The sequence below is a fragment of the Haplochromis burtoni genome, unplaced genomic scaffold, assembly GCF_018398535.1.
Source record: "Haplochromis burtoni strain Fernald_Lab_line unplaced genomic scaffold, NCSU_Asbu1 Contig_3, whole genome shotgun sequence".
NCBI classification, from domain to species: domain Eukaryota; kingdom Metazoa; phylum Chordata; class Actinopteri; order Cichliformes; family Cichlidae; genus Haplochromis; species Haplochromis burtoni.
In genome coordinates this window covers 6,488,105-6,506,420 of record NW_024582364.1, presented here as the reverse complement: position 1 = coordinate 6,506,420, position 18,316 = coordinate 6,488,105, and the positions used below count along the sequence as shown (strand labels likewise).

At 38.3% G+C, this 18,316-nt stretch overlaps 1 protein-coding gene across 2 annotated transcripts in view; it reads right to left on the bottom strand.

The window, feature by feature from the left end:
• Positions 1 to 10,220: 10,220 nt before the first annotated feature.
• atp6v1h (ATPase H+ transporting V1 subunit H) overlaps positions 10,221 to 18,316 on the bottom strand; it is a 31,965-nt gene continuing 23,869 nt past the window's right edge. For both annotated transcript variants that reach the window (XM_005912450.3, XM_005912451.3), the window contains one exon: positions 10,221 to 10,619. In XM_005912450.3, coding sequence (XP_005912512.1) covers positions 10,550 to 10,619 — 70 coding nt within the window. In that variant the 3' untranslated portion in view covers positions 10,221 to 10,549. The remainder of the gene's footprint in view (positions 10,620 to 18,316) is intronic.

The window sequence follows — 18,316 nt, the reverse complement described above, 5'->3', positions numbered from 1 at the left end:
TGTTTTGCTATTTGTCTCACAATCATTATTCCACTTTAGGCACAGTAGATAGAAACAGGTTACATGTTAAGCAGCAGAACATGGGACAGCTGTTCTGCTGCTTAACAGGACAGCTGTTTTCTTCAGAGCCATTCAATAAAAGCCAGATGTTAAAACGTATTTTGGTTTACAAAATATATTTTAAATATGGAATACTAGAGACCATTTAAATTGTGAGATGACAAGGATACATATGCTGTACATTCCCACATGAAGAGGGACATTTGGTTACCACAACCAACTAAAAAAGCACGTTTCTAGAACTTTTTAGGTATTAATAATAACTAATGATTAAACACGGAGTAGTATATAAACACATTTGGAATTCAATTTTGGATTTAACAGGCAGCCAATACAGAGATGCAAATAGTGAAGAAATATCTCGCCTTCTAGTCCCTGTCAGTACTCTTGCTGCAGTACTTTGGATCAACTGAAGGCTTTTCAGGGAGTTTTTAGGACATGCTGATAATTATCACTTACAAGTCTAGCCTAGAAGTATCTAATGCATGAACTAGTTTTGGACTTTTACCCAAAGAGCTCAGTTTTTATTTAATAAATCCTGAATATGTTTTTCCTTGTACTTTTAGAGTCCATTAACTGCTGTTTGACAAACTTCAGGCAGGATGTCATGTGTATTTTACTCAGCGTGCCTTCTGTCTAACCACTCTACTACAAGCGCCTAATGGAAGAATTGCTGCTGATAATCTTCTAGCAGGTCAACCAGCCCCTTGCAAAAGACTTCTGAAGCTCTTTTTGTGTGACTGTTGGGTTCTCTGTTACAGGGCCAACATGCTTTCTTACACACTGTGTCTCTCTATCTCTTTCTATCTATATCTTTCTATCTATGTATATATATATCTATATGTATCTATCTATCTATCTATCTATCTATCTATCTATCTATCTATCTATCTATCTTATCTATCTATTCTATATCTATCTATCTATCTATCATCTATCATCTATATATATATATATATATATATATATATATATATATAATAAATAGAATATAAGGACGGCCGTAGTGATCGATGTAGCGGTTCCGAATGACAGCAATATCAGGAAGAAGGAACACGAGAAGCTGGAGAAATACCAAGGGCTCAGAGAAGAGCTCGAGAGGATGTGGAGGGTGAAGGTAACGGTGGTCCCCGTGGTAATCGGAGCACTAGGTGCGGTGACTCCCAAGCTAGGCGAGTGGCTCCAGCAGATCCCGGGAATAACATCGGAGATCTCTGTCCAGAAGAGCGCAGTCCTGGGAACAGCTAAGATACTGCGCAGGACCCTCAAGCTCCCAGGCCTCTGGTAGAGGACCCGAGCTTGAAGGATAAACCGCCCGCAGGGGCGTGCTGGGTGTTTATATATATATATATATATATATATATATATATATATACTATATATATATATACAAGATATATTTAATAATATGTGATAGATTATATGTGTAAAATCACAAGACCCACATATGTAGGTCAGATATTATCCACAATTATATATAAGTTTGTGAGGGTGAGACAATAATTATTAGTTTAAATTTAACACTGATCAAGCAAAAAAGACGGAATGGAAAAATACTGATATCGCCCAGGATGCTTTTTTCCTGTCTGTCATTTCGTGTGTCTGTGCTGTTTGTGCTTAAACCCCGGGGTTCACATCGCTTTGCTTTTTTGCTATTATTTTGCTGTAAAATGTACTGTTTTTCTGTTCTGTGTATTAAACTCTGTTCCAAGAATTCTACTCTTTTGCACAGGATCTTTTTGAGTGATTTGATTTTGATTGGATCTGAAAAGCTGGACCTCCACATCGTTGGCATAATAAGGTTATCATATTGGCTTCAGAATTTGCGACCCAACAAGAGCCTTGTTAATTTTAGCAATTTCACAATTACAGAGGCCACTGTGCCTTTAAGAGCACTCTAGGCTACTTGCTGTCCATCACCTTACCATAGGTGGGCTCCACTAAAGTTTAAAACACACTTCAGTGAATATTAAATCAAACGGGATACATCTGACCACAGTATGAAGCATCACAGCAAAGGTTTACGACTTTTGCAAGAGAGAAATTTCCAAGAGAGAAATTTCCAAGAGAATTATTTTTAATAAATGAAGGTAAAATTGTATTAATTATTGAGTGTTTTGAGATGCCAAAAAAGTCTGTTTCTTTTCTTTGATATTAAACACAATAAAGTGTGCAAGCACCGAAGGGGTCTTAACACCTAAAGTTACTGTTCATGCTCAAGATCCTACTCTGATAGTGAATAATCTCAATTTATAGAAGTACTTTATGGGTTTTTAGCACTCTCCTCTCTTTTCCACTCTGGCCCTGGGGCTCAGCAGTCTCTTCCTATTGATGAAATGGGGTGTCATTTCCAAAACTACAGATTACTGCCATCAAGATCAATTTGCAATCACAGAGGAACTCATAATAATGTGTCATCACCCCAGGATTTATCCTCATTACAGCACATTGAAATCTCCTGAGAAAAACAAAGAAAAGCGAGCTGAAATGGCTTTTTGTTCACTGCTGTCCAGTCAATGTTGAATTTCTGCAAAATGTCCTTCTTTTTAACAGCATTCAATTTGATTTTGAAAACTTTAGATGAAAACAATTTAGAGATACAGGAAGATACAGATAGCCTGTTAATGATCTTGAACCTGAATGTGGTTTCTTGCCATCGCCAGCTCTTTTTTCTGCAACAATCACGTAATCATTGATTACATAGCAAACCTGCTGCTGGCTTTCTCATTTGCCAGTGTGTCAGTTCCAAACTATCCAGCCAATTATGAAGACCATTGTATGAAGGCGACAGTCAGAACTTTATATGCAAACCATGTCTCGCAAAGATCATCACCTGCATATCCAGATATCCAGATGGTGTGGTCCCTTCAGGTCTGCTCTGGATGAAAGTGACTTACTTTGTAATGATGTGATTGACGTGCACTGTGTTTGAGCATTTACCTGCAGTTTGAGGTGTTCTGGTTGTACTTTCGAAATGTAAATGTGTGGTTATTGGACAAAAAGTAGTTGCAGTGTCATCAGAAAAATGTTAAAAGAACATCACACAATTTGCTCAGATTGAGTCAATCTTACATGCCTGTTTGACTCTTTCTCTGACTTGCCACCGTGATCTTAAATCTTGTCATGTAATGCTGTGAAAATGCAGTGTTATGGCTGAAATATGTTTTGGGAACATTTTGTCCGTAAAGATGAAAGAATCTGGAGGGACTTTCATTCGATGAATAGAAGGAAGAAGCTACCAAAGGGCCTTGATAACTCAGTGACATGAGGAGACCTGTTCCTACTTCAAAAGGAATGGGTGCTCACACCAAATATTGTGGCTTTTCTGTAAACTGCACCCTAAAGTGAAGAAAACTCACCCACAGTATGGAAAATATGCAGTCAACACATTGTTTGGAGATGTAGCTGAGATATTTGAAACTTGTTCGATCAGTGTTACTGACTTTGATATTTTCAGAGATGAACACTGAACAATTTTGGGATATTTTCTACAGTTTCTAGTGCTTCAGATGTGCCCACACTTGTGGAAAAGAGCATACAGGAGGCAGCCCATCTAAGCTGGCAGGTTAAAGACCTTTAATGTCCAGTCATCGCCTCAGATATTTGAGGTCCTGCACACATTTCTGCAGGGTAAATCATAGAAATGGTCCATAGTGCATGTTTACAATAAATAAATAAATAAGTCTTGAGACTGTGCTGTAAAACACTGCAAATCTTCCGGAAATGGCACGTATTGCTGTGCCATTGTGGAGAAGTTGGATGACATGTGCAACCTTTAAGTAGTCTAGGTATCATCTCATGTTACGAGCAGTGACAATGGCCCAAGCTAAATGCAAAAACAGTTAGAAAAGTTGAGGAGAGAAAAAATATCAGCAAATGTGTCTTATCATTAAAACCAAATCGGGTTTGTTGTCTGTTTGGGAAAGGTGTGTATTTCTATGTGTGTGGGGGGTTCTTGCTAGGGTTCAGGGGGTTAAAGGTCTACACAATCCATTCTTCAATAATAAAGATTGATTCGGGAATGCGAAAGGTTAATAGGTTTTGGTAAATAATGTAGGTTCATACTTCACACTGTGCAATAACAGCATACACCATGCTGCCATCAATCAGCATTAAGTATGGCCTAAGTGCTATATAACTACTGTTAGGTAGTTATTTACCAAAATGATTCTGAAAATAGCGTGACTTCACGCAGCTCACGTAGCCCACACAGCGCAGCAGGAAAATGATTACAGTGCACCTGCACTCAGTCAATGATATGAAGTTCGGAAAACGTCAGGAATGGGTAATTGCAGTGTCCATACAACAGCATGAGATAGCAGACGCACGCAGCTTAACACAGCACACGTTATCGTCAGGCTTTAAGGGTGAGCTCACATAAGCATAAGCCTACTCTTGTATTTGTGATTCTCCTTCGATGGAGCCTTAAATTGAGCTTCACGCTGCATGCCTGTCGGCAGAGTCTTGTTTTGATTGTCACTATGGGAACGGACAGTCTCTGACCCATGGTTACAAGAGCAAAGGGATTTGATCGATGAAGCAAAGCAACAGTACCCTCCTCTGTGCGAGCTGATCTAACAATCTGACAGGCTGAGCAGATAAAGATGTCAAACACAAACTATTTAGAAGCACAAATTGGAAAACTTGTCCTTATTTTCCCTTCTTGTGTGTTAAACACACAAATATTCTGGAAATATTCAAACACTTTCCAGATAGAGTGGAAATAAAACTAATTAAGAGGTCAAGACAAGACATTGCCTCAGGGGACTTTCATGAATAAACCGAGGCTCAGCGGATGGCAGTGAATGCAGAGAGCCAGTTTTGCACTTTGCTTCGACCCTGTACAGCAAATGTGGGTAGCATAATAATACAAATAAAAGCCAGGGGAAAGAAACTCTGTCTTTTTAGGGTCCAGAGTTCACTCAGTTGTTGCAGGTGAGCCTGCATAGGGACCACAGTGTGCCAGCTGCTGTAAATAGTGCTTGGGGAGCATAACGGGGTCAGACAACTGCAGCCAGAGGCAGTGAGCCTCTACATAAATATTGACTCTGCATACATCCCAGCTCACCACACCTTTTAGAGGCTAAAAAACAAAGGATGAGTGCATCAAGCTGGAGCGAGAGAATGAGACAGAGAAACCTGATTTGAATGCTTCCTAACAAAAAAATTAAGGGATGTTTACATGCTCAAGAGGCTGTAGGTGTTGCTGTTGAATGCTGCTCATTATTTACTAAAGTTAAATCCCACCACACAGGAGACTCACAAGTAGTCTAAGACTTTAGTTCTGATTAGACTACCAATCTGAGCCCAATAGCTTGATTTCTGCAGAGGATTCAGAGCTGAAGAACATCCATATTTTCCTCGTGGAGTTTAACTGCAGCACTGAAGCGAACTGGAAGCAGATTTCCCATGAGCACTATGCTCCATAAAAGCAGCAGACAGTGACGGTTGTAAATATTACTTAAGTTGTACAAAAGTGTTCATGTACCCCCAGGCAAGTGCCACATTTTGTAGATTTCTTGAAGCGGAAAACAACAAGATTGAAAATGATCACCACTTCACGTGTCAAGGCACCACTACCTTTATATTTCTTGAAATGATTGAAGTGAAAGAAATGTGACAAAAATTTTAAGCTGAAAGGGTTTTCACTTGTAAAATTTCAGAACTTTATCACATGTCTCGGCCATCTGTAATATGCATACGTTATCGGTCATAAATGAGCAAACGCGTTGTCCAGTTTTGCGCGCAGTTCATCCAAGTGTCGCTGTACATCAGCAGAAGCCATTTCTTAATCTCTATCACTGTCAGCAATCCATGAAAGAAACACGAAACACTCGAATACTAAATAAAACACAGTTATATTCTGATTATCTTTGTGCAAAGTTAATGAGGGATGATCCCTCAGTGCAGCTGACTGCCTCTGCATTAGTGGTGATGTTAAATGTAACTCCTAAAGTCCAACCACACATTTAATTTGTATTTTATTCAGTATACTGGGATCTTCATAATAACTCATATAGTCTTCACCTAGGTAACAGATTAGCTAGAGGAGTCGCCCCCTGCTGGCTATTAAAATGAATGCAGGTTTTGCGCACTTCTTTCTGTCAAAAATCATCCCTCACACTCACCTCCACCCACTCCACCCTGCCTGCACTGTCTTCTTCACCTCTCTTGTGCACTGTCCGTTGCTTTGGACGATATTTAAACTCATTTACCTTCACTACCTTGAGCCCGTCTGTCACCCCTACTCCACACCTCACCAGTATCTCGATGTCCACGTACACATCCCACAGCAGTCTTACGTACTTCTTTCCCACTCACTTAGTTCCTGAATTAGTACCACAGTTCCTCTCTTGGCACCCTATCACATGCTTTCTCTGGATCCACAAAGACAAGACCTTCCTTAAACCTCTCCATCAACACGCTACAAGCTCTTACTCAACATTAATAACCACAATGCGGCTCACTGATCTTCACTTCTCTTCTTAATCTAGTTTCAACAGTTCTTTCCCATATCTTCATGGCATGGCTCATCAACTTTATCTCTCTGTTGTTAATATAGCTCTGCACATGACATTTGCTCTTGAAAACTGACACTCCTACATTCCTCTCACTCTCTAGGATTGTGTTAAAAAGTCCACTATCTTCTTGTAGACATCTCCATACAGGTATGCCATTTAGACCAACTACCTTTCCATTCTTTGTTCTCCTCATAGCTTCATAGCTGCCCTCACTTCATCCATATTGTCTCTGCACTTCCTGATGGAGATCTGGAGGCAGGAGTAGATGAAGGTATAAAATTGAACATTTAGCAACAAAACATCTTAAAGGAAACTAAATACAACAAATGAAAGAAAACTACATAAGAGGAAATGAATCAAACTCCAGTCTCACAGCAAGCTGCCACCTCTCCTCTACTACTCATACATATGTTTTCCCAGCATCACCTGCATGGACTGCACACATATCCATGACCCCGCCTGTTCATTTATGTCCTCTATAATGGACATTTGTTTTTGGTTCATATCTTTTGACTTATTTGAGGTACCCAACTAAGTTCTGATGTGCTCAATAGAAAACGCGTCACCCTTCTAGTGATATCTAATGTGTTTGTGTGGCCAATCTTAGCTCCAAAGAGGCAGCAAATCGCAGAAAAAGTTGAACTGAAAGACACTTTTTTCCTCGGTTTTCATGAGGATATGTCCGGTAAGGCATCCACATACATAAACACAAGGTTTCTAATATTACTGCTAACAAAACCTTTGCATATGGTTGCCTATTATTTATGTAGGTGTTGAAAGAATGTCAAATAACCATAGAGAGTCTCCTGCTCTCCCCTACAGGTGTCCCACAAAAGCCATCAGGAAGACAATCAAAACACTGAAATCAATCTGGTGAGCAAGCCAGTTTCAAAAATATACACTAAAGACTCACAATGACATACCACACTAATGATATCAGAGAAGTGGGCAAACAAAGACACATTTTTTTCATCAGATTTTTGTATATTGCACTTGTTTTTAACTTTTCATGCCAATCGTTTTTTGATTTTGGCAGTTTTCAGTCCTCCATGGAAATTTATGTAGCGAGTGCTTCCGTCTATTTTACATTCATATAGTGCAGTGGAACGCTTCTTGCTTATGATGGACGGCATTATTAGTGTTTGAGTAAAGTGTAAACATTTATTAAATTCAGCTTTGAATCAGTGATCGTCATTGGAAGTGAGAGGGAAGGCGACTGTGGCATTCATTAGGTTTCTGAGCAGCCATAGAAAAGACGGAAGGTAAGCAGCCAGTAGACATAAATATGAATTCATCATACTTCAGATTGACCTTTATAGTATATGATTATATCCAAGTGTCTGATCGCATGTCTTAGTGGTTTACAATAGAGACCAGAGTTTTGTCAAGAAACCAAGTGTTTGAGAAAATGAATGCAGCCTAATGATAATTACATCCATAAAAACACGACATTGATAGAAGTGTGCTGTCCTTCAGGGATTTATCAAAGAGAAAACGAAACACGGCGCTTGATGCGGCTGATGTAAAAAGCAGTCTTGGTTACTGTTTCTTAGTTACTTATGTAAAAAAAGAGAGAAAAAAAATCAACACTTCGTATTATGGAAGCCAAGACCTTCAAGCAGTGGTCTCTTTGCCCTACAGAGAGAATCTGTTGCTATGTAAACTTGAAAGCTGATGCTTGCAGTTACTGTGTGTGAGCTAAATGAACAGAAAATAACAAAGGAAGAGATGTGAAGAGCACATGTACAGTGAAGGTCAGATTAAAACAGGTCAGCCAGCTCAGATTTCATTTCAATTCTACGGGGGGCACTCCACCAACTCAAAGTAGCATTTGAAACCTATGTTACAGGTAGAAAATTGTTTTCCCCCCCTAAGAGCCTCTCATCCACGACAAATAGGCTATGGTAATTTAAAGGGGGAGATTGTGGACAGAAGCACTGAGCGTACACAACAGGAAGCAGAGTCCAACCTTAATAAAGTCCACAAGACAACCTTCAACTGTGGATTTGGATTCGCTGTCATGCTGTTAGCAGCACAGTGTGATGTTTGTAGTGAGCGTGACTGGAAGGCTAGGTTGGATTATCCAATGGGCATTCTGGGCACGCGCCTGGGGACCTATGCGCTGTTGGAGGCCCACAAAACAAGCAAATAAAACTAAAAAAAAACTAAAAACTTTACATTTTGCAACCATACATTATCAAAACTTGGATGGATATTTTATTAGAACAAAATGATTTTGTGGCTCGTCTGTCTCGTTCACCCCCATAATACTGAGGTTTGTAGTCTCTGAGAGAAGCAGAGAAGTGGCACTGGAAAGAGGTGCTGAAAGGAAGAAAGGGATGAGATCGCCAACTATCACATTATGATAGTTGGCTTTCATTTTCTTTGTAAGGTAGTCTCCATTTAGATCTATTCTGTGTACATGTACGCACACATTCCCGTATGTTTAGTCACCGAAGACAGAAAAAGCTGATTATCGAAACAAAGTTCTGTAACTCGATGATCCAGGAATACTGGAAAGTGTCATCGGTTGGTGAAGGATCGGCCAAAGATAATGACTAGAAAAAGCTCAAGGTGAATATTCACGTTACAATTGCAGATATTTACATAAAGGAGCAAAAATGGCCAATCACAATTTCAGGAGTTTTTTTTTTTTCATTCTGGTAATCAATCGAGAAAAAATGTAGAACATGAAAGAAAACAGATTAAACATGGCACAAAGATTTATTTTATTTCTTTTAATTCTTGTGAGGATGAGTTAGAAATACGCTCACACTTGATGGCCGCTTTATAAGTTACACCTTGCTTGTACTATGATGGACTGCTTTTTTTTAAACAGTTTTTTAAAAATTAATTTTGCAGAACTGCCTTAACATACTGGGATACTGATCACAGCAGAAACTGACTCAGTTTCACACCAGGCAATGTTTTTCCAGTCTTGGTAAGCCCATGTGAATTGTAGTCTAAGTTTCCTGTTCCTTGACTGGGAGGAGCTCTCAGTGTGGTCTTCTGTTACTGAAGCCCATTAAAGTTGGACATTTTTAATGTTTAGTGATGCCTTTCTACATACCTTACTTGTAACAAGTGTGTATTTCCTCTGACATCATCAATTCATTTTCACCACATAACCACCGCTCACTGGATATTTTGCTCTTTGAACCATTCGCTGTAAATCATACAGATAGTTGTGTGAAAAATCCCACATCAGTAGTTTGTGAAATACTCCCGTATTTCCTGTCTTTGATCAACAACCATCAGTACTGTCTTGATCACGTCTACGTGCCTGAATGCACTGACAGCTCCCATGTAGTTGGCTAATCAGATACAATGAGTTGTTGTATCTAATAAAGTGGCCGGTGAGTGTTTTCACTAAAGAGCACTCTAATTATTACAATTAATTCCACAAGCCACTTTAACTTCCTAACACATCTGTTTCCCTTCAAAGGCAGGAGCTAGTGAAGATGACCTCAAATAAATAAATAAATATTTCATTAGCCACCCTGCTGCCACTGCTGGGGAGCCAATTGCATATGGGCTGATAAGAAAGCTCAATAATGCTGTCACGTCTGAAAATCTCTTTGTTATTCAGCTTTCGTTTCTCATCAACCTCTCAGTAAAAGGATGTGCAGGACAGGAATGTCACAGATAAGTATTTTTATTGGTATTCATATGTTTTACAGACTTAAGACTTAAATAACTTGCAGTTTTGTATATCATCACAGACACACAAAGTGCGGCTTTAATCACGCATCACTTATCTTGGAGTCACAACACGAAGCACGACAGAACATCAAGGAAATCGAGGAACATCGAGGATCATTTGGGGTGCGTGTAGAAGCGGAAATCGCACCGTTTGATTTTTCAAGTCATTACACAAAAACAAAGAGCTGATCATTACAATTGCCAATCTGCGTACAGTTCACACTCGTCCACAAAATGAGACACAAACACACATGACCATTCAGTGTTCAGCTTCGAGCAGCCACCGCTGGAGCCTGCTGCTGATCAGTGGACTGCAGTTGTCTTCCAAGGTACTCCCTGTGAAAGAGAAACAGTTTGCTTGTTTGTTTTTACAGACTGAAAAAGCAAGAAACACTAAACATGCTGTCAAATAAGGCCATACATCCTGTTACAAGGAACAAAGAAATATTTTGGAAGGCATGCTTATTGTATATTTTCCTTATTTGTTTGGTGACAGTAAGACGAGAAAATCAAGAATACTTCAATTTTAAATACTTCAAGAAAAAAAACACTTCATGTTTTTCAATGACAGTACATATTTTTCCTTAAATCAAAACATAACCGGTAAGCATTTGAAGTTCTGATAAATGGAGGATAATATCCACCCCGATCACCACCTGCCTGAATGTTTTCACTTCGATCTATTCTCTGATTGGGTGGATTCTGGATCTTTTATATCCTTTAATGTGAAAACAGGTTTTTAATGAAGCTTCTCATTTTAACAATATGAGCTTCTCCCAGGTATCCTGACCCTGACATGATGTAATGCTGAAATATAGACCCATTATATATTACTTTGAAAGGTCACAGTTCGCCTTCATGTTTCTTCTTGGCAGTAACATTTTTAGATATGCTTCATGACACTCAAATTATCAGCAGCAGAAATATCAAATGCCTCTCAATAGTCTAAAAATGGGAATGGTGAATACTCATAACGACAGAGAATATTTTCTCCTTAAAAATATGCACGCTTAGACTCATCACTATTCTCCTTTTCTACAAAGCAACAGCGCCGTAAGGATGTCTTTATGAAACCACTGTACACTTCTATTTTTGAAGGAGGTTATTTTTTTATTTTTTTTTTATTTGCCCTATTATGAGAATGAATCACAGCAGTGAGATAAAACAGTACAATATGCATCCAACGCAGAAGCAGCAAAAAGCTTTTTCCAAACAACAGCACAGTACTTTCATGTGTTCGTCTCATACCTCTCTTACTGAAAATACCAAATACCTCTTTGTTAAATATTGACCAAACAACCAGGCTGGTAAAACCACAAGCTGCTATAGATCAACTCAAATATATCCAAGACATATAAGAGCTTTTAAGCCTTTGATCTTTAGCTAACCCTCCTCTAACCCCCATCCACAGGCTTGTACAGAACTTCACATACACTCATCATGGGTGACATGGATGACTTTAAAAAACAGACCTGGGTGCATGAGCTTGACTTTATTTTGGATTTTCTCTAATTCATGCAGGGTCAAAGCACGGCACACCAACTGCTGGAGCTGTCAGAGATAACCTTCAGCCCATTCTCAAAAATCAGTTACAGTACGCTGATTTAGAGCACTGCCAGTGAGATTACCAAAAAAAAAGGCAAATAGCAATAATTGGTAGGATGACTGATGAAGTTAGTGTCCCGCAGCCAAGGCACCTTTTCATATGTCTCTGTTGTAAGACACAGCGAAATGAGTCTTGGACATGAAACACTGCATGATATTAAGAAGTATTAGCCACAGTAAAATCAGCGGACACTCAAAGTTAGTTTTTACTGTCAAGATGTTATCTAATATTTCATTTTGCAGACAGCTGTCCAAAGTGAACTACAATAAATCTAATGTGCCACCTTTTGTTTATACTATAAATTCTTGTTTAAACTTGTCTCTCCTTTTATTTTATTTTTTATATTTTTGCTTTTAAAATTGGCTATACAACCACACGTGCCATGCCTCTGCTTAAGAAATGACAAATGAAATGGCAGTAAGTGCTTGCCTGTGGTCTGAGGTGAAAGACACATACAGCTGATCAAAAATAGATTTTCTTTTCACACAGTTTCTGCTACACGACCGTTTCACAAGAACGGCAGCTTGTTCGACTGTTTACAAAAATCCTGCACCCACCGTGCAGCTGTGTCACAATTTTCATTAATGCAGTAATGTAACACGCCACAGTAATTATATTACAGTTCCAATTATTTTGTTACTTTTGTTACAAAAGTTCTTCAGTAATCTTTTCACTGCCGAAAAAATTCAAACAAACAAACAAACATGTTTTTTCTTCCTGTGCACTTGCACAACAATCAGCTCAAGTCAAAGTTGTACCGTAGATCAAAAAGAGATCTATGACTTTTTAGTGTAGATATGGACATACTTTTATAGCACAAAAGGAAGAGAACGTGATGCTAAAGTGGACAAAACCAGTAACAATCTGAGTGAATGCTAACCCCAGCACAGCAGCCAGGTCCTGATCTTTAATGGGTAACAAACTGACAAACTGACGGGCAGTCAGACTTGCAGCCTACGTTTCTACCTGTTCATACTTCTATAGTAGAATCGCTATGGCGATCACTCTGAAGTCTCTTTGTGCTGGTTTTCATATGTAAAAAAAGATTGCATGTGTGTAACGAGTATGTGTGTAACGTGTGTAATGACTTTCTCCAGCAGGAAATGTACTGAATTACTTTAAAGAAAAATACAGAATAATGTGTAATACATTACTTTTTTGAGTAATAACCCTAGGACTAAATACAGCATTGTGGTTTTCAGGAAAGTAAACACTGGTGCTAAGACTTATTCAACATAAGCTGATTCTTTTGTAGTATTATTTTAAATTTGCACTGCATTATAAAACAAACAGCATCTCTCTTTGCTCCGAGCGGCCTTTGGGGAGTGACTATACATGTAAACACCATCTGTGTACATTCAGTAAAGGCAGCGAGTCTGTATTTGTTACAGTATTTGACAGAAATTTATGTAATTTTCTGTCATTTCTGAATCCCCAATCAACAAATCTGGTTCAAAGTAACACCAGAAGAGTTCTCCATTTTTCTTTATTTGTGTTTTATAAAATCTAGATGTAGTTCATGCAACACCTGAATCTATAATAATGTTAGAATACAAACAAGAATATGGGAAATCATCAATCAAATTTAAAAAAGGAGACAGTTCACAGTGACTCAGAGCACAGATTTGAGTTTGTTTGGCAAAAAAAGCCAGGCTACTGTATGAAAGGCAAACCAATACTATATATTGTAACTGTAACTGACTGTAACCGAGACAAGCACAGCATAAAGGTGGCTGGACCAGCGATAGCTTAAGGCTTAAACGACAACCGTGGAGTTATGGAGCTTATTGGCAAAAACACCATTCCGTCAAAGCTTGCTGGAGATTTAGAAACACGTCAAAAACAATGACCAGATAACAGTTTGCGCACATTCATGCATGCCGTTGTCATGACATCAGGGGCCTCAGAAAGGTAGGAACAAGAAAATGTTATATTAGAAACGACAAGTCAACCCACTCAAGGTGACAGCGGGTAAGGGAAGCGGCTTTGAAAAACTCTTCATTGTAATTTAAAAAAAAAAAAAGAAAAAAAAAGTTCTCATCTCATAGACGCATTCACACACCTCTGTTTTCACGCAGGCAATGAGTGTAGGCAGCAGATTCTTCAGTATGACGAAAAAACCTTGAGAAATAGCTCACCCCCTCACATTAGGAGGTCGTGTTATGAGGACTGAAACTAGTAACAAAGTGTTCATCTTAATGGAGAAATATGGCATGAGCAACATTCCTTTCTTTAATTATTATGTTTTATTTTACAAAAAACCACCAACGTTGCTCAACATGCCCTACACAAGAGGTAGGTGTGGATGGAGGGTGTCTTATAAGAACTACATGCATAAATAAGGACAGGTGAATGTCTTTAAATGTGATTTATGTGCTGGGCATTAAAATGATGAGCTGCTGCTTTCAAAAGCTACAAGGGAAGAACAAAAAAAAAAGCTGTCAAACAAAATGTCAATTTCCATATAAAATTAAATGTACTTAGTCTTGTATTCAGGCGTGTGCAGAAGTTTTGCATCCATTTTAAACCAGACTTCATACACAGTTGTAATCCCTGCTTTTCATTTTTCGAAGTAAAACATTCGTATGCAGCCTTCAGGTTTTTTCTCCTCCTGTTTTAATACTCAATTCTTCCACCTTCATTTGAACTTAACATTCTTTAACTTCACTCTGACTCTTTCATTTTTATTCCCCACGTAAAAACAGGAGAATCTCAAACAAGATACGGAAGCTAATTTATGGCATGCAGTAAATGCAGAGGTGATGCTTATATACGGTTCTACGTTCTACTTCATTTCATTTATATTTTGCTTCTACGTAGCCACACACTCATGCATTTTTCATACATTTTCATGCTTAATCCTTGTACTTGATCATATTCAGAAAAAAATATTTTTTGTTGATTTTAGTTTGTCTTATTTGTTTCTTGCTTGTTGAACAACTTAGCACTGACCTTTGAATAATTAAAGCATAAGAAAGTTTTATTTAGTTGAATGAAAATACCAAAGATAGAACAATTTTACAGGCATAAAAAAGTATTTTTGTACCAACAAGGTGGTTTTCAAAGAGTTACTCAAAGCATGGCACATTTTAGCATGGTGTTCAGTGTGTCCTCAAAAAGAAACAAGAAAACTGGAAAGTAGAGGAGAACAGAAGAAATAGCAGGCATTAAAATATAAACTATGTGCAGGATATGAACAGTATCTGAAAGTCCTGCCCCTAAGAAATAAAAAAAAAAAAAAAAAAAAAAATCCATCAAAGACCTGATAGAAGACCTGAGAGATGCATTTGACCTTTCAGCTGAATCGTGTACTGTTTGCAAAAGTCTCATCAGAAATGGTCTCAGTGAAAGTGTGGCTGTCAACAAACCATTTTTAAGGAAGGGAAACAGGGAGATAAGGCTGAGGTATGCCAAATTATACAAGAATTGGAGTGATAATCACCGGCAACAGGTCTTATAGAGTGATGATGCCAGATTTGACATTATTGGTTCAATTTTTCATCAGTACAGATAATTACAGAGGATGTCAGGAGAGAGTTACAACAGTGAGTGTCTAAAGCCATCTGTAAAACACAGTGGACACTCTCTAAAAGCTTTGGGCTACATGTCAGTGAGTTTTGTTGGTGATCTTGTCAAAATTGATGGAATTATTAACACAAATTGGAACCTTCAGATTTTGATCCACCATGCAATACCATCAGAAAAGCTTCTGATTGGCAACACTATTTTTCAGCCTGATAGTGATCCTAAAGACACTGCCAAGGCAGTAAAAGAATACCTGGATAAATAAGTGCATACTATCAGTCATGGATTGGCCTCCCCAGAGCCCAGACATCAGTAGTACTAAAGCTTTGCAGGACAATCGTAAAAGAGAACGGAACAAAAAGGAAGCCAGCATCCAAAGAACAGATCTGAATGCCCTGCAAGAAGCCAGGAGAATTATTCCTGAAGACGTTCCGGCTTTGTAAAAGAAAAACGTGGTCGCACCAAATATTGACTTTCAAGCTCGTTAGAATTGTATAAACTTTATTTTTGCCATATATTTTGAAATTCCATTTATAGTTGCTGTACCTGTTACATATTTTCCTACCAAAATATAAAGAAATAAGGAGTGTCTCAACACGTTTCCACAGTACTGTAAACAGTGTTGGGCAAGTTACTTTGAAAAAGTAATTAGTTACTTCTTCAAAAAAGTAACTGAGTTACAATATTCTAAAAGTAATTAATTACTTGAAAAGTAACTATTGCGTTACTTAAAAAAAAAGAAAAGAAAAAAGTTTAACCCTCTGGGGTCCAGGGTATAATTGGCCATTTTTAACTACTTTTGATTTTCCCTCCACATTTCACCTTTAAAATTGATTTACTTTGCCTTGTTTGGTATCATCCTTTTCAGCACAACCTCACGTGTCTGAATTTACAGTTATGTTTTCATTTTGACATACTGTATTAACACAATTGATCTAAAATCAGACAAAAAACATAAAATCAGAGTAGAAAAAGTTATTTTTTTACTGTAACAACCACAAACATGTTTAATAAATCATATTTCATAACTTTATATGCAAATATAAATTGTAAATTTTAAAATCCTATGTACAAGTTTTGCAAACAACAAAGTTATTTGCATCCATTTACCTTTTACCTTGATTTTTTAAATAACCATTTCAAACTATTTACAGAACAATCAGCTGTTCTGCATTCAATAAGATGCCACACAAATTATTTGTGCCACTCCAAAAAAATAATTTCTGTCCACTATGAAGGAGAACATCACAGCCTGATACCTGCAGGTCTGACAACAGCAGGTGTATCACTCCGTTTTCTACCTGGAGACAGCAGTCGCCTCATTGTTCTGACACACAACACAAAACTATCCACAACACTACACACTAACTACACAAGACAACACATTAACTACACACTCCAAACACACTAAACGTCACAAATCTCTCACATCTCAAAACTCGCTCTCTCTCCTTTTCTGCTGTCTTTCTCTCTCTCTCGCTCTCTCTCTCTCACACTCCTAAAACTTCCCCTTGGGGGGGGGGTCATAAGCAGAGAGTGCTTGCTAGCGCTGTCCTTAGGTGACGAAACTATTGAGGAAAAAAACGCCGCGTATATATTGTTTATCATGACTCTGGTTTTACGTGGCCTATCAACACAATTTATAAACTGGTATATATCACCTTGTTGCTTTGTCTTTAAGTGGTCATGTGATTGGCTTACCACGAATACTTTATTCTTCCTCAGTCAAACAGCAGCACTCATGCGATCGTTTTGCCCCCTTAGCTCCAGGTGTCGTGCTAGACAGTGATCGTGATTACCGTCTGCGGGAGCGCACGCAGCTGCTTAAAGCTGTAGCGTCCAGATTACTTACGTAGGCAGCTACTTTCGTGCAACTGATATAAGATGCCGTAAGCTGAACACAGCTTCAACTGTCTGTTTGTTGAAAAATAGTAACGGACCGCATTTTCTTGTTAGTAACTGTAACGGCGTTGTAACGATAGGAATAGTAATTAGTTAGATTACTCGTTACTGAAAAAAGTAACGGCGCTAGTAATGCCGTTACTTGTAATGCCGTTACTTGTAACGCCGTTATTCCCATCACTGACTGTAAATGATCTTTGAGCTTTCTGGAAATTTCAAGTCACTGAACCCAATGTTCTTCCTCCCTTTCTGTAACTCTTAGTGGTATTTCAAACAAATAAACTTCTGTCCACACATGACTGATCACATTGCCCACTTGGAACATCACTGTAATATTAATCATAATACCTCCATCCACAGTTGCTCAGGAAACTGAAAGTGTGTGTTTTAGATAGTGGCAGCAAAAACAAACATATTCCCACTTAATGCTAGTTGGCTTTCATTTTTATTGTTTCCAAGAAATCCAGTACACAGAAGACACACACAAAGACGGGGAGATGAAGTGAATGTCCGGAAAATGTTGCTGGTGGTGACTTAACCTAAGTAAAATCAAGCATGACGAGTTTATAATGGTGCTTGCAATGGGTCTAAAGAGCCTAAGAATAAAAAAAAAAAAGAAAAAAAAAAGAAAAAAGTTAGCCATACAGTTTGCAAATTTTGGCTATGAAGATAAATATGCATCACAAAGTGTGAGAACTCCAAAGGTGGGCATGAACCCCAGCAGATGGAAGTGTCAAACAAAATATTTGGAATTTCAACAGAGAAGCAGCAGAAGCTTGTTTGCATAATATTTTAATCCAGCTGTTAGTGGTAATTATAACTGTGCAACTGATAATGAGACATGGAAGAAAAGAGCAGAGTAATTGCAGCCAAATGCTGTAGCCAACAATTCAGTGGGTGTTATCATCTTACAGTCTGTATCAGACACAAGTGGGGGGTTGTGATCACCCTAAAAGGTTGCTGCAATCTCAGTCTGCAGGTTAAGAATATGAATGATAGA